General features: G+C 36.2%; 1 protein-coding gene across 1 annotated transcript in view; it reads right to left on the reverse strand.

Moving 5' to 3' along the window:
* The window catches only part of ARHGAP24 (Rho GTPase activating protein 24), a 516,458-nt gene that overhangs the window by 268,162 nt on the left and 232,379 nt on the right, over window positions 1-15,917 (reverse strand). Inside the window, exon 3 of the mRNA XM_025386128.1 lies at window positions 8,405-8,492. Within this exon, the coding sequence (XP_025241913.1) occupies window positions 8,405-8,492 (88 nt within the window). The remainder of the gene's footprint in view (window positions 1-8,404; window positions 8,493-15,917) is intronic.

Genomic DNA, 15,917 nt, shown 5'->3' on the forward strand with positions numbered 1-15,917 from the left:
GTGAACTTGTGGTCCCAGCTACTACTCGGGAGGCTGAGGCAGGAGGATCACTTGAACCCAGGAGAGGTTGAGGCTGCAGTGAGCCGTGATTGCACCACTGCACTCTAGCCTGGGTGACAGAGTAAGACCCTGTCTCAAAAAACAAAACAAAACAAAACAAAACAGCTAATGTACATCAATATAAAGGAAAACTTAGAAGACACTTCAAGCTTTTTTGATCTTGCCAGAATTGCTTCCATCTCAGAATATTTGTAAATAGTTCCCTGAATTTGTGTGGACTGAACAAAATACGGGAAATGTTTTTCATGCTAGGCAAATCCCATCTCCTATTAATGGTATTTGTAAAGTCACATAAGAGATTTCAGTTCTGGTCAGAATCTAGAATCCCAAATGAACTGAGACAGTGTTTAAAAGAGAATATTTCAGTTTGGTCACTAACACTTTTAAAGTTCAATGTGATTTAAAGAATAGATATTATTCAGAGACGGAACTTCTACATAAAAATATTGGCAAATAGTTCCTGAATCATGATTTTGAGGCAATGGGTAATGCCATGGCCTGGGGAGACAGGCTGTCTCAGAGTTCTAATTCTGGCTCTGGTGGCACCAGTGGGGATTAGTGATTTATATCAGTATTTCAGCTTCCTTTTCATAGGTTTGCTTTTTTTATCTAGTCCAGGGGTCAGCAAACTATGCCCACGGGCCAAATCTGGTTCACTGTTTATTTTTAACATTTTTAAGTGGTTGGAAAAAAAAAGAATAATATTTCTGATATTTGTGAAGTATATACAATTCACATTTCAGTGTCCATAAATAACCTTTATCGACATACAGCCACATCCATTTGGTCATGTTACCATGGCAGAGTTGAACAATTGTAGTGGAAACCTTATGGTCACAAAAGCCTAAAATATTTACTTTCTGGATCTTTCCAGAAAAGGCTTGCTGGCCCCTGGTCTAGCAAATAGTGATGGTGACTGGATCAACACATCTAACAACACTGTGAGAGAACACTCCTCATAGGGACACTTCACAGGGAGAGGATCATATGATCACACTGTCCATCAGTTCGTAAATGCCCCAAATGTCTGTTGGTTGAAATGACATTCGCCAGAATTTCAAAGGATTAAAAACATTTAAATCATTTTTTAACATGGTTCTTTGTACCATGTTAATAGTTTCTTTCAAGTGTATATTCTAATGTATTTTAAGTAGGAAGGGAATTTTGAAACAAAAATCTCAAAAACTTTTTTTTAAGTAAAAGAACACATAGTAGTTAGTTAATACATGCTGTTTTCACCAATGCCTTTATTTAGTTCATGTAGAGTTACTTGTGTATATAGAATTATGTTTTCATACCATAAGCAACTCCTACTCACATTCTCTAAATGATTTGCACATATTAAAACTAAGCCAAAAAAAAATATACAAGCTTCAGGGCTGCCTACAGACTTAGGCAGACAAAAAAAGAGATTGTCACCACTGCTTTAGGGTAACAAATGTAATTGCATGGATTTTAACTTACAGAACACAAAAAGGAAAAAAAGTTAAGATAAGCGAGTGTTGTAAAATTAAATGCCTAAGCAGCATATTTAACTGGTGAACAAGAAAATGACTAAACTTTATGCTACAACACAATTAAAATATTCCTACATTTTCATATAAAGTATATGTCAAATATAGGCTTACATTTTCAAATGACAGCAACTTAATGTAGCCAATGACATTATTTATTCAACCCAGAAGGAGTCACAAATGCAGACATGTATGGTAAACCTTTATTGCTGTTGTTACATTATTATCCCAAAAACTCAAAAATTGGCCAAACTTTTTCTTTCAAAGAGACATCCATGAATCTATCTCATAACTGTTTATTTCTCAGCTGGCCTATTATGTAACACAGCTGCAGTAACCATCTAAGTAGGTTGAAGTTTTACTAAATTAAAAATTTTACAGCCTCCAGACCTATGAAATGTTCCATCCAGGAAAAGTTATTTTGCAAATGTGCAAAACAGGTCTGTGGAGTTACACAATCATAGAAACAGGAGAAAGAACAACTGAATCAGAGAGGTAAAAGTCTAAAACTGATTGGTATACCAGATAATTATAAATAATGGTTTATGCATACATATACACAGATAAATGCATAGGAACATAGACACATTAGCTAAAATAGAGATAGATAAAGAGTGAGAGAGATAGAGGTAATAAAGTATTTGGTCCCCAGTATAAACGATTATTCTTAACCTACAGTCAATGATTGCATTTTAGGGAATCTCTGAAGCCCTCAAAAGTGTGTGCAGTTTTGGTAGGTATGTGCCTTTTTTTTTTTTTTTTTTTTTTTTTGCAAAAGGATCAATGCATTTATTAGATTCTTTAGGCACCCATGTCCTCTAACTTTTCACCTATCTCCTAAGAAATCCTTCTGGAAAAATAATTAGAATGGAAACTTTTTAAAAATTGAAATGTACAAAAGTAACATGTAATTGTCTGAGGGTATTGGAAATAATTAGGACAGTTGTGGCTACTTTTGTGTTCACCTCTTCTTTTCTTTCCCTGGAGGAAGGCAGAGGAAAGTATACCTCCTAGTTTTAGTTATTATTGATTTTAGGCTCTGGGTCAGATGGGCCTTTTAGGGTCTGGAATATTGACAATTGCCCTTGAAAGACATGATGAATCTTTGCTTGGTCGGTGGACTGAGTCCCAGCATATGATTAATATCAGGTGTCTTGGTTGGTTGTTAGACAGTGAGTGACAACTTGGCAGGTTTATGAGGGGAGTTTTTGCAGAAGCTGAACAATTTCAGCAATGTGTGCTCGGTAATGAAAGAGAATTGGATCCTAGAGCGTAACAGTTGTCTATAAGAGAGCACTCCATCCGTAGAATCCACCTTTGTTACCTTTATTCATAATAAGGAAGATCACTGCAGGAAAATGTCTGTTTCTCCCCACTTTTTCATGGTGGGATCGTTGTGGCCTTAGAACATGCTTTCAAAAGAACTGTAAGTGGGCATCTCTGTCTAGTGCCTATTTGTATTATACATTGTATCATAAATAGCTGCTAAAAAACCAAAATGCCTACCTTATCAAGTGCCAAAATTCTCATTCTTAATGAATGAGTCTAGAAAGATACCAGTGTATCCATTCCAGTTCAAAAAATAACTTCACATGCTCATATTTTAGAAAATAGACTCCAGACCTTTTTTATTTTATTTTATTTATTGAGATGGAGTCTTACTCTGTCACCCAGGCTGGAGTGCAATGGCGAGATCTCTGCTCACAACAACCTCCGCCTGCCAGGTTCAAGCGATTCTCCTGCCTCAGCCTCCTGAGTAGGTGGGATTACAGGCACACACCACCACGCCCGGCTAATTTTGTATTTTTAGTAGAGAAGGGGTTTCTCCATGTTGGTCAGGCTGGTGTCCAAGTCTCGAGCTCAGGTGATCCACCCACCTCAGCCTCCCAAAATTCTGGGATTATAGACATGAGCCACCGCACCCAGTCTGGTGTTAGCTTTCTAACCTGGATCAAATTACTTCTCTGTGCCTCACCTCTGTCATTTGTAGAATAAAGATAATGATATTACCTGCCTTATTGAGTTGTAGTAAGGATTAAATAAAGCGATATATGCGAACAGCCTGGAACATTCCCTGGAATTCAGACGTCTAGATACTGACAAGGCTACAGACATTATAATGGATACTGTAGTATTCTGCCTAGATCCCAAAGACTGGTATATTGGTTGCTGAAGGCACAAAGAGATTCTCATGGGAATTGTTCTACAATGGAGCAGGAAACAGCTTCACCCAAGTTTATCTGTCTCCCTGTTCCCAATCAATGACTAGCTGGCACCAGGAAACAAAGCCCCAGCCCCTCAGTTTGAAGAAATCTTGAGAGGGATCACAGCCTCAGGGGACCCCACTGGATCAGCTAAGACCTCAGCTGCTATGGCATTGCAGGGCAGGTGCTCCTGTCACATCCTGCTTTCCTCACTTCCTCGCAGAAAAAATATCTTCACAGAACCTTTCCCATGACAATCTAATGTCATTCTCCATCAGCGTGTGTTTCCTGGAATCCAATCTAAGATTATAGATAGAGGTAAATAAAACATTTTATCCCCATTATCCTGGAATTGCAGCTAAGTCCCACCCCCTGCTCCCCAAAAGAGGCTAAAATCCCACATTCTAAGTTGAAAAGACCAATGGAAATTGCGCCTAGCCACTTCTCTGCCAGGTTTACTGAGAGAAAGCATTGCATTTCTGAGAACCCAAATGGCCCTGACTGCTTTGAAGGGGAAACTAGAAATGAGGAAGTGCTACTTGGAGAAAGCAGTTTTCAAAATCAACACTGTTTTTTGAGGGGGAGGACTAGGAATTCTCCCAACTATCGGAACAAGAGTATTGCTGGTAAATTTTGATGTGTGTTAGAACAGTGACCCACTCCTTCTCTAAGTCAAGGACTCATGATGGCCTCTGAAGCTTGGCAAGTCACTGACCTTGCTGGGCACTGAAGCTGATAACCCGTGGAGAAAATGACAAGACAAAGGAGGCAGCAGCAGTGGAACAGCCTGCATTTCCCTTACATTGCAGGCCAGGGTACATGAGTTTCCTAGTTGCTGAATAAACACAAAGCAAGCAGCTGGCCTTTGAGCCCTTTTGCTGTATCCCATCCAACAGGACCATCCCAATGCCAGGAGAACACTAGCATGTGAAGTGGATTTCTAATTCCAGAGACCCTGAAAAATCCACACATGCACCTGTGAAAGATTCAGCCTTTAGAGAGGAATGTCTGTAATGATCAGTCAATGATCAGTCAGCAATATCAACTGTGTGGGAAGATCTCTACCTTCTTCCATCCATCTCTAGGTCTCATCATCAGAAAGGAAGGCAGAAAAGTAGGAAAGGAAGTATGTAAGGAGTTTCTCTCCACTTTAGCCACTAGAGTGACAAAGAGGTCTTTGCTGCAACAGGGGAGAAAAGGTCTTATGCAACAGGAAATAGTTCAGCATAGCAGAGTGGGGGCAGTTTCATATGATTGAGATTTCTCCATAAGCCTGGTAAATATATGCACTTCAATAAATATTTGTTTAGCACCATGTGTTATATTATGCTATTCCCAGGTGTTCGGTATACAGTAATAAGCAAGAAAGATGTGGTTTCTAAATATATGGAGGTACATATAGTCCTCCTTTGTCTTATTTTGCCAATTTCTTGTCTGTTTCTTTGTCATTGTATTTTTTTCTCTGAGAAACTTCTCTCCTAAGAAAGCTATTACATCATTATTCCAATAATTACTCTTTATTTTTTAAAACATTTCAAGGAAAACTCAACTAGAACACATTTAGAGAAGCAGAAACCAACTGCAAGTTCTTTCTTCAAGAACCGTTCATTAAAGATTTGCCAATCTTTCCTTCTCAACCACATTTCCCAAAAGTTTGGACTTTGGCCATAGAAGTTCACTTCAGTCTAAAATTTGGCATGTCTGACAGAGAAGACTTCAAATTTGCTAATTTGGCTGATATCCCTTTGAATAATAAGTAGAGAAATAGGACAAATTTGGAGCGAAAAATCTGTAACTCATGGCATTATTCAGAGAGATAATTCATTTCATAGGATAATGAATCTATAGGAAATCAACCCTAAAACACAGTGGATTTATTTTCAGATAGGGTTTTACAAAAGCCTAAAATATGCGTACAAATATAGTTTGTAAGCAAATATAAGTAATACACAAAGACCTGAGACACTCAATTTTATTGAAAATTCTTGTGTTTTATTATTTTTATATGATTTTCCTTGGTTTCATAGGATATTTCAGTATAAAGCAAAAGCAAAAATAAAACAAAATAAAAATTTCTACATATATATAGATACATATGGAAAAATTATCAAGACATACAGTGCACATATGGATAAACTATATTCGTAACATACACACAAATGTGTATGTATGCATGTAGTGCTAGAATAATGGCAAAGAGCTTGCTAGAGACTTTTGTGAGTTCTGTTGGAAATTATTACGGGCAGATGAGATTAAAATATGTTAAAACATGTAATCTCCTCCTACTCACTGATAAACTCAGAATAGTTAGACTTGAGTTAGCTATCCATAAAGACAGACACTTGTTGGGTTTGTAAGCATCATCTTTATAACAGATTTTCAGAAGTGGCAATTGAAATAATTTTATAGAGAAAGCCAATCTAGAATAAATATGCTTTATGAGGATCTTCTGCCAGGTAGGCCCACAGCCTGCCGAGGGTTCTATACACGTTACCAACGACATTTCTGCAATCCTTGCTGCCTCCTATGCATTCCGACAAATAAAAACACTCTGTTGTAACATCCCAAATTCTCATGTTAAACAATTACACAACTGAAAAACTGAAAAATATTATCTTCTCATTCCCATTTGCAAAGATAAATTAATTGTTATGCTATCCCTGAATAACCCCAATAATGCAAATATTGATGAAAGTAATCTGATACAGATCCCATGTTATCACAGAAGTACAGAAGCGTTTGCCTGGAAACGCCATCCTGATGTCAAGGGCACACCAATAAAGCCCCGGTGACCAGGATGAATGGCACAGACACTGGATTCTCAATGTAGTGCTTTGTGTTTCCAGCTCTGTCTCCAAAGACACATTTGGAACACTTCTCTTCACACTCCATAAGAGGATTTAGAATTATAAAACCTAATTTAGCAGCTATTACATACTGTATTAATAATTCAGGAAGCATCTTTTCAAATGATCTAGTTGCATACTATATTTATCTCCATAATTACAGAAGCAAGCTTGAATTTCCTATAATTTTTTTGAAAGGACAACCTTCAGATTCCATATTACACAGTCTTAAACTTCTTAGACTTTGTTCTTCAAAAGCCATTATGTCATACGCACTGCATGTGAAACGGATGATTTAGAATAGCAATGTTGGAGAAGAGGTTTTATCCATTACTTCCTGGTCTAGAAGACATGGCTCTCTCTAAAACAGTATTGAAAATATCCATCTATATTACTTGAGAAGTTCTTCACCCAAAGATGAAACCTCCTTGCAGCTAGCAGACTGAATGAAAAAGTAGACCTCTAGCATTACTGGAGATAAAGAGTCAACCATCAGTTCAATACCATGCTGATTTAAAAGCCAACATGAGCTATTGTCTGAGAATAAATCGGAAAAGAAATTTCCTCTACTGATACTTCAAAGACTTTGTAACATCTGGAATCTGGTTCTATACAGGGTATTCCACTAAGAAGTAAGAATAAAAGGATTTTAATAAGGCAAATAAGATTCAGGTTTCTTACAATATGTTCTCCCTGGAGGGAAACAAATAACACATTGCATCTGACTAACCTTTCTGCACTTCAGCGGCATTAATTAACATTTAGTCATGGATTCCATCATGAGCCAGATGAACTTAGTGCTACAGCTGTTTTCATCGAGGAGAAAATGCGCCTTTCCATTTTAGATTCCCAGCATTTATAAATATGGGAAAAAGACATTTTATTGACTGCTTTGTGGTAGCATTATTGATAAGAACTCCATATTACTTACCCAAATAAATTCACACCAACCCTAGACCGTGATCAAATCAATATCAATATTACATAAACTGGGTCAGCTGGAGCCAATACTATAAAAACCAGATTCCTACCTCCATTTTTCTTACATTGAGGGACAAGGAAAGGTTGAAGAACTGATCAAAAAGGTAGGTATCATGCCCTTGGAGGAATTGTTGCTGGGTGAGTCAAAGATTTTAGTGAAGATCAGATACACTAAGAGAAATGAATACAGATGACTAGGAAAAATGAACGGATGTTTCAAAAGTTTAACTGCAGGATTTGATGTCTTGGCAGAGCTGTCTTCAGCTTTACCAGTGAAACACGTGGAAGTGGCTGGTTGGGAGCAAAGCTGAGGTACAGAACTGTAATACTTGGTCAGTATTACAAGTATTAAGGAGTAAGAGTTTTTGTTTTGTTTTATTTTGCTTTGCTTTTAGCAAAATCTCCTTTAAGATGCAATTTTGTGAGGAAATATGTCAGTGACTCCGCTGGGCAAAGCATTCAACCTCTAACACCTTGTCAAATTTCATATCACAAGCGCACTATAAAATCAAATTCACTTCAAGAGTCCTGAACAAATACTGTGTCATGACTTGTGGTCAACTATGGAGTCTCATGGACAAAGGAAAATCCAGTAGTTACATGGTCAGAGTATGTGTGTATGAGTGCATTCATTTGTACTAGTATATAAACCTGCAGTTATTATCTGTGTCAACACTAACCAAACCTCAAATTAAGGTTCTCAGTCATGATTCAAAAAAGAATGAAACCTGTCTGACCTATCTTCACCTTTACCAACACAGGATGACAATAATTTAATCAGACTAGAAAAATATCTTACCTGGAACTACTTCAAAAAGGAACTTCCCTGGGTTCTCTTCATTGCAGGGATGCTCAAAAACTTTATTTCCAGACAGAAAAATAGCACCCTGTGAACACAAATACTCAACACATCAACATCATCGGATAGCAAACATTATATATCATCATTATAATCAGTGAATATCCAAGGTGTATCTATAACTCAGTAATACAGTAAGATGCATCAGACTCTTATATTCCAAATAATCAAAAATTATGTGCCAGAATCATATTCACTCCAGATTTAACGAATACTTGTTGAGCATCTAATATGTATAAGACTAATATATATGTTAGCTGCTAGATTTATCTTAAGCACCAATTTATTAAACACATTCTGTGTGCCAGAAATTTTGCCAAGCATTCTACCCACACCATATTATTTAATTGTTAGTATAATCTTACAATGTAGTTATTCTTTTCCCCATTTTATAGCTGTGAAAAAAAGGGAGACTTAGACAAAGTTGTGATAAGCCTTCTCTTATCTCTTCACTCTTCTCTTTTCTCTCTCTATTTTTTTTTTTTGTTTGTTTTTGTTTGTTTTTTGAAATGGAGTTTTGTTCTTGTCACCCAGGTGGGAGTGTAATGGCGCAATCTCAGCTCACTGCAACCTCCGCCCCCTGGGTTCAAGCAATTCCACTGCCTCAGCCTCCTAAGTAGCTGGGATTACAGGCACCCACCACCACACCCAGCTAAATTTTGTATTTTTAGTAGAGACGGGGTTTCAACATGTTGGCCAGGCTAGTCTTGAACTCCTGACCTCAGGTGATCCACCCACCTTGGCTTCCCAAAGTGCTGGGATTACAGGCATGAGCCACCACGCCCAGCTATCCTTTCTCTATCTTTACATTTCTCTCTTTAGTGGATCATTTCATTCAGTGCTGAGATATATTTAAAATTCCGTGCCATTTAAAAAAATTACTTTTGACTTCCTGCTATCATTCCATTTTTTTTTTTCTTTGCCTATTGTCTATACTGAATCTATTTCCTCACTGTATCCGCTGCAGCCTGGTTGATGCACCCAGCATTCCACTTACATGACTCTCACAACCTACATGTTTGATAATGTTCACTTTTCAGTGACTTGACTTTCCGGTAGTGTTCATCACTATTGACCACTTTTTCCCTGAAGCACCTTCTTTCCTCGTTTCTTGGTTTTCTCTAGGTTTTTCCCTAATTTCTCTGTTGTCTGAATCTCTTTTGCTGACTCTAATTGACCTTTAAATATTAGAGTTTTTAAAAAGATTTATCCAATAATTTCTTCTCTTCTGACTCTAGTACTCTCTTTCTCCAGGCTATCTCATCCATGCCTATGACTTCAATAACCAACTGTAAGCCAATGAATATCAGAGTAATATTTCTAACCTAGGACACTTTGAGCTTCAGATACATTCAAAAGCTTATTTGACATTTCCACTTGGGTATTTCAAAGTCATCTCAAACTTAACTTAGTCAAATTAAAATGCAAGTAAATCTGGCTCTCATTATGTATCCCCCAGCTCAGTGACTGACACCCTCTTCTATTCAGTTGCAAAAGCCAGAAATGTGTATATCATTATCTCTACTATGTATCTCTACTACTACCACTCTCTAATTTCAGGCAACTATTATCTCTCGTCTTGAACTTTTCAAATGCCCCTTCACTGAATTCTCCACAATATTCTAACATCTTTCAATCCATTTTTATTTTTCTTATTGCACCTGGAGTGTTTTTAGAAATAAAACTTTGGCCAGGCACGGTGGCTCACGCCTGTAATCCCAGCACTTTGGGAGGCCAAGCCCATCCTGGCTAACACGGTGAAACCCCGTCTCTACTAAAAAATACAAAACATTAGCCTGGCGTAGTGGCTGGCAGGCGCGTGTAGTCCCAGCTACTTTGGAGGCTGAGGCAGGAGAATGGCGTGAAGCCGGGAGGCGGAGCTTGCAGTGAGCCGAGATCTCGCCACTGCCCTCCAGCCTGGGCGACAGAGCGATGGAGCGAGATTCCGTCTCAGAAAACAAAACAAAAAAAACCACTTTGATGTTGCTACTTTCCTGCTTAAAAATCTTCCACGGCTTTCATTTGCTTTAGGAAAAAGGTCGAGGTGGTCTGGCTCCACCCACATCTCTAAGTTAATGTTTCTGCTCTTAAACTTTTTTGCTTTCTATGGCTTTCTATCATCCAGAAACTACCCTTCATATAAATGGCAGCATGCTCCCATCTACCCTAGGACAACATTCTCTCCCTGGTAATTTTATACTATTTTTAAGATTGCCTACATTTAAAATATACTTGCATGGATTCTTGAATTTTTCCTGGACTGATTTACCATTGTATGTAGTTATGTTATTTGTAAGATGAATTGATTAAAGTCCATCTCCCTCATTAAACTGTAAGGGAAAAATAATATGTGTTTTGCTCCCTAATTTACTACCAATGCTAAGCATTTTACCTGGCATATAGTTAATGTCTAAAAATGTGTATTGTTGAGTGAATGGAAACTGTTAACATAATGAAGCCAGTGTTAAAAACTAAGTGTGCTGAACTCAAAAGCCCATGCTCTTGTCCACTGTATCATATTGTCCATTTTTCCCAGCTCAAAAAATAGTACTGTTTAGCTAAAGTAGTATTTTACTCAATTTTCAACCTACTTGGTTTGGCACAGAAAATTATAGTCCTCAGCCATTTCTCTCTTTCTGGGCTTAGACTGATAAAGCATAGCACTCTCCAACCAAAACCCAAGAAATTGTACGTTAAAGGATCCCTCTCCCTCCATGCCTTACAAGGTGAGGTGTTGGAGGAATTGCCTTTGTTCTTCTCTAGGAAGTACATTTTCCTGCTTTTTTATCGTGTCTAGTTTTCTCTGGCCTATAGATCCCATTTCCCATTTTGTTTCCCTATCTTTGACGCAATTTTTAAAAATTGCTAAATACTTTGAAGATACTCATTGTAATAAAGACCTTTTATTACATAAATTTAATCTATATGGTTTCTACATAATGTGTAAAAATAATTGTTTCAATTAAGAATTTATTCTACTTACTGAAATGACTTTGCAAAGTAATTCATTTTGTGATTTATCTCAGTTTTAGAACATAGCATCTAATATTCGTTTTATCCACATGTGTGTTTGTGTGTGTATGTATAGCTCCTGTTTAATTCTATATCTTCAAGCTCTACTTAAGATCTTGAATTGTACTTCTGCCATATAAGTTGAATTCAAGCAACACTCTGGCATAAATGCTACCTCCATGAAATCTTAAGCTATCACATTTGGTAATTTAAAAACTCCAAGTGATGCTATACTTTGTTGTCTTTTTTGTACATGTGAAACAGCTACTTCTGGCTGAAATTTTTATTAACATTTTCTTATTTGACATTATATAAATTTTATATTTTGACAAGTTTTTCAAACAAATTATAACATAAAAATAGTAGTTTAAATATCAACAGACAAGGTTTAGGGCAAGATATGCTGTAACTGACAAACATTTACTGTGGTTAATTTACTAAGTCATTCAGTAAATAAAATAAAGTCCTTTAACTGCAATTGTTAACTTGATCACATTGTATAGAGTCCATTCTGTAAAGTCCATAACTAAGGGAAATGTCTTAATTGTGATAGTTATTTTCAAAGTGTTTAGCAATGTTTACAGTGTTGAAAATACAGGTAAACAAACAAAAATCTCTAATTTACCCACTACAGATAAACAATGTTAACACCATATAAATTCTCCCATACTTTTATTTATTTGTGCATGTGTGTATAAACATACAGAGCAATTTTCACAAAACAGTAATCAAAATAAAAAGATATTTATTATCTGCTTCAAAACTTAAAAGTCATGTATTGTTATTATGCCAAATGTAGTCATCTACAGCATTTTAAAAAGCTGAATTCTATAGTACTTGCTTGAGTATACATACTTTTATGTCCTCTGCTGCTGTAATATGTTTATAATTTTTGTCTTATAAGGAACATTTTATGTTATAAAGAACACGAAGAACATCCATGAAGCTAAGTCTTTGAGCTTTTCCCTAATGTATTCCTTTAGGGAAAATACCTAAGAGAGAAATTAGCCATTAAAAAGTATGTACTGCTTGTTTGTGTGAGTTGGTCAATTCTTCCATAGCTGCTCTAAATTAACCAAAGAAGCAACGAACTAATAAACAAGTACAACTCAGGTGCCCAATCTAACTCAAAAAGTAATATGTTGACAGACTACCATGTCTCAGATATTATTTCTTTAAATATCTCAGGTGCTGTGAAGTGTGTGAAAGAAATACAAGTACTCTCAGTGCAAGAATAACACAGTACATAATTTTAAAACAAATGAGTGTGACACTATTTAGAAAATCAAGTAAATATAATAAAAGTTTAAGAAGAGAGTGTCATAAGGGCAGGCTGATTAGTTAGGAAACAGTATATAAAGGAAATGGTTTCAAGAGGAAGATAGGGTTTTAAGATTTAGTGGCCAAGGGGTAATCTTTCAAAGTAGAGGAAATAACATCAACCAAAGCAGAAATTAGAACCACATGTGCAGAGCACATTAGAATAAGCAAAAGACCCATGTGGAGGAATAATTAGGAAGTGAAGATTGTTGGTTACATGTGCTGAGGATGTGTTGTAGAAATTCTAAGCCTAGGCAGAGGATGTTACACTTGATATCTGTAGCAGCTGAGAGCCAGGGTAGGTTCTTGAGCAAAGCAGATGGAGATTTAATGATACCACACTCTTAAAAGTTTGTTATCATAAAGCAACTAATTTGACATAAGGGGGTAAGGTCAGGAAAGGTGTTGGCAGTAGAAATGGCATACATTTGCATTACAGATGCATTATTATATATTGTTAAGAAGCATGTATAGAAACTAGCCATAGCTTAAGCAGGAAACAAAGAAGGAAGAGTAAAAGATGACTTCAATTTTTCTCTGTATCTAGAAGAATATTTCCCATGTTAGAAATGGGAATTAGGAATATTTAAACTCCATACAGCCCATGCACTTGAGTCAAAACCATGTGATATTTTAAAATTCTCTCTTAGTAGATATGATGGATATTCTCTGTTTGTTCCCCCAGATATTCTCTCCACTCCTCACTCTATTCCATGCTTTAAGAGATTAATCTCCATAAATTCTATAAACCAAGCTCTCTTGATCTCTGGCTTCAGGTTGCGTTAGAGAGGCTACATCGGGATGTCAGACGAGCACAAAACAGACAGGTCAAGATATTTATTCACCTGTTTCCTTCCATGCTAGTTGCAACATGGTCCTACTTGTATTGGGGTAAATCTTAAAGTCACAGGCTTCCCCAAATTCCAGTAGAGCTAAGAGTGGTCAGAGGTTCCTCTCTGTTTTTCACCTCAGGGTGTTTTACCCATCCATTGGTTTTCATTAACCTTTCCAACACTTGGTAAAAAAATTTTTTTTAATCACACACTCTTCAATTATCCCTTTTGGGACAAAGCTATCAATTACTTGCTGGAATACTGAGTGACAAAAGAACCAGGGTGCAAGTGTCTTGAGTTTTCTAAGTAAAGGCATGTCATCGCTGATGTTCAATATGCCTCATGGCAAACTTTGGATGATCAGAGAGAAGAGGCTCAAGTACAACAAGGAAATGTAACCTTTTTGATAAGAGTTCAGCACATATGGCAATAATTTCATGACAATAATTAACCAGCACATTCAAAATAGAATTATACATATTTTTATTCCTGATAAGAAATATTCCTTTTATAACGAATCTTTACAACTTCAAAATGAAATATGATAAACAAAATCTTTTATAGTTTGACAGCTAAGAGTTGGCAAAAGTGACATAATTCATAACCATACTAGTAGTTTGCTGTCAGCTAAAATTACTATTAAAAAGAAAGCTCATATCTAGTTAATACCAGATCACTAAGCCAAAACCACATAAGATTGGGGTAAGGCTAGATGCTGTTGAAAATAGACACAGGAATCTTATTCTTTGGAATTTGGATTGGAAAAAAACACGCATGTGCAATAGCTCTGTTAGTTTAATAAGCATAATCTTGAGATTTTTTTCCAGCATAAACAATGACTATGAGCATCACAATGAACTAGAAAAATCTCAGCTTGAAAATATATGTCTATTTTTAATAAGATTAGACAGAGGTTTGAAAGTGAGATCAAGATGAAATAAATATTATTCAACAGGTTTTATTAAAACAATATGTTGGTTCAATTTTTTTCTTTATAGCAAGTAATTTCATTCACTTATTAAATAAATATTAACATTAATTAAACAACATGTAGCAAGTCCCAGGCCCTGTTCCTGGCACAGAGAACATAAAGGCGAGAAAGGCCAATAAAGTCTTTGCACTCCTATATCCAAAAATTACTCAGGGAAGGCAGAAAATTGAAAAAAAGGTATTACATATTAAGGCCCTGTTATGAAAAGAAAACAGGATACTGTACACTTATGAAAAATATTAAATTATAACCATAACTGTTCTGACTATATAATAATTTCCTGATAACAATAAATTTTGTGATTAAGTAAATCTATTCTAGAGTCAAACTACCTAGGTTCAGGTTCCCATAACACCTTTTAGTCCCACGACTTCAGGCAAAACATTTCTCGCCCTTCCTCAGGTTCTTCATCCGTAAAACGGGATAAAAATAGATCCTACTTCATGGCATCATTGTTAGCTAATACATGCGAAGTTTGTAGAAAAATGCCTGGTACACAGTATTTATTATTTTAATATTTAAAAATCTAATATACCAGACCTTTAAGCTATTTGGGGCCCATATTTTGCTAATCCCCAAATAATGAAATGATTGTAGTAAAGTTTCAACATATATCTGGTGGTATTATTACCTAGGTGAGTAAACAGAGAGATAAACTAACTAGAAACTTTGAAGTCAGTTTTTACTATCATGTTTGCAAGGCTAGACTGGTTAGTAAAACAAACCTCTAATTAGCAATCTAATAATAAATACTATAGCATTTGATGTTGACAAGGATGATTAGTGATATTTCTTGACTATTACTTTGCTAAACACTTTGCAGGTAATTTATGTCATTGATTCACCAAATTACTCTGTAACATAGGTATTTCTCTTTTTATAAATGAGAAAAATAAAGCTCAGGGAACAACAGGCAGACTCTGGCATGATAAATTCTTAACACATATTTGTGTGAATAAAAAGTAATGGAATAAATGCAAACTGCTTTAAGGATTTACCTTTAGCTGTTAAACCAATTTATGTTCCTCTTTCTAATCAATTACTGCTATTAAAGCAGTTTGGGGAAGTTTTATAAATAGTTATCAAGTTTCTTCTTAGCCTCTGAAATTAGTTACATAGATTCCTGGGGTACCGCCAAGGGAAGAAAAGAGATGGGAAGACTTGCAAATTGGTAACCATTTTGGAATCTACCCTAGTAATTCTGATGCATAATTTTTTTGGGGGAACACTGACCTAAGCATTGTTATAAATTTCCTTATAGAAAACTATAGCATACTACCAATAAAGGTGTACACAC

Source organism: Theropithecus gelada, chromosome 5 (genome assembly GCF_003255815.1).
Source record: "Theropithecus gelada isolate Dixy chromosome 5, Tgel_1.0, whole genome shotgun sequence".
Lineage (NCBI taxonomy): Eukaryota > Metazoa > Chordata > Mammalia > Primates > Cercopithecidae > Theropithecus > Theropithecus gelada.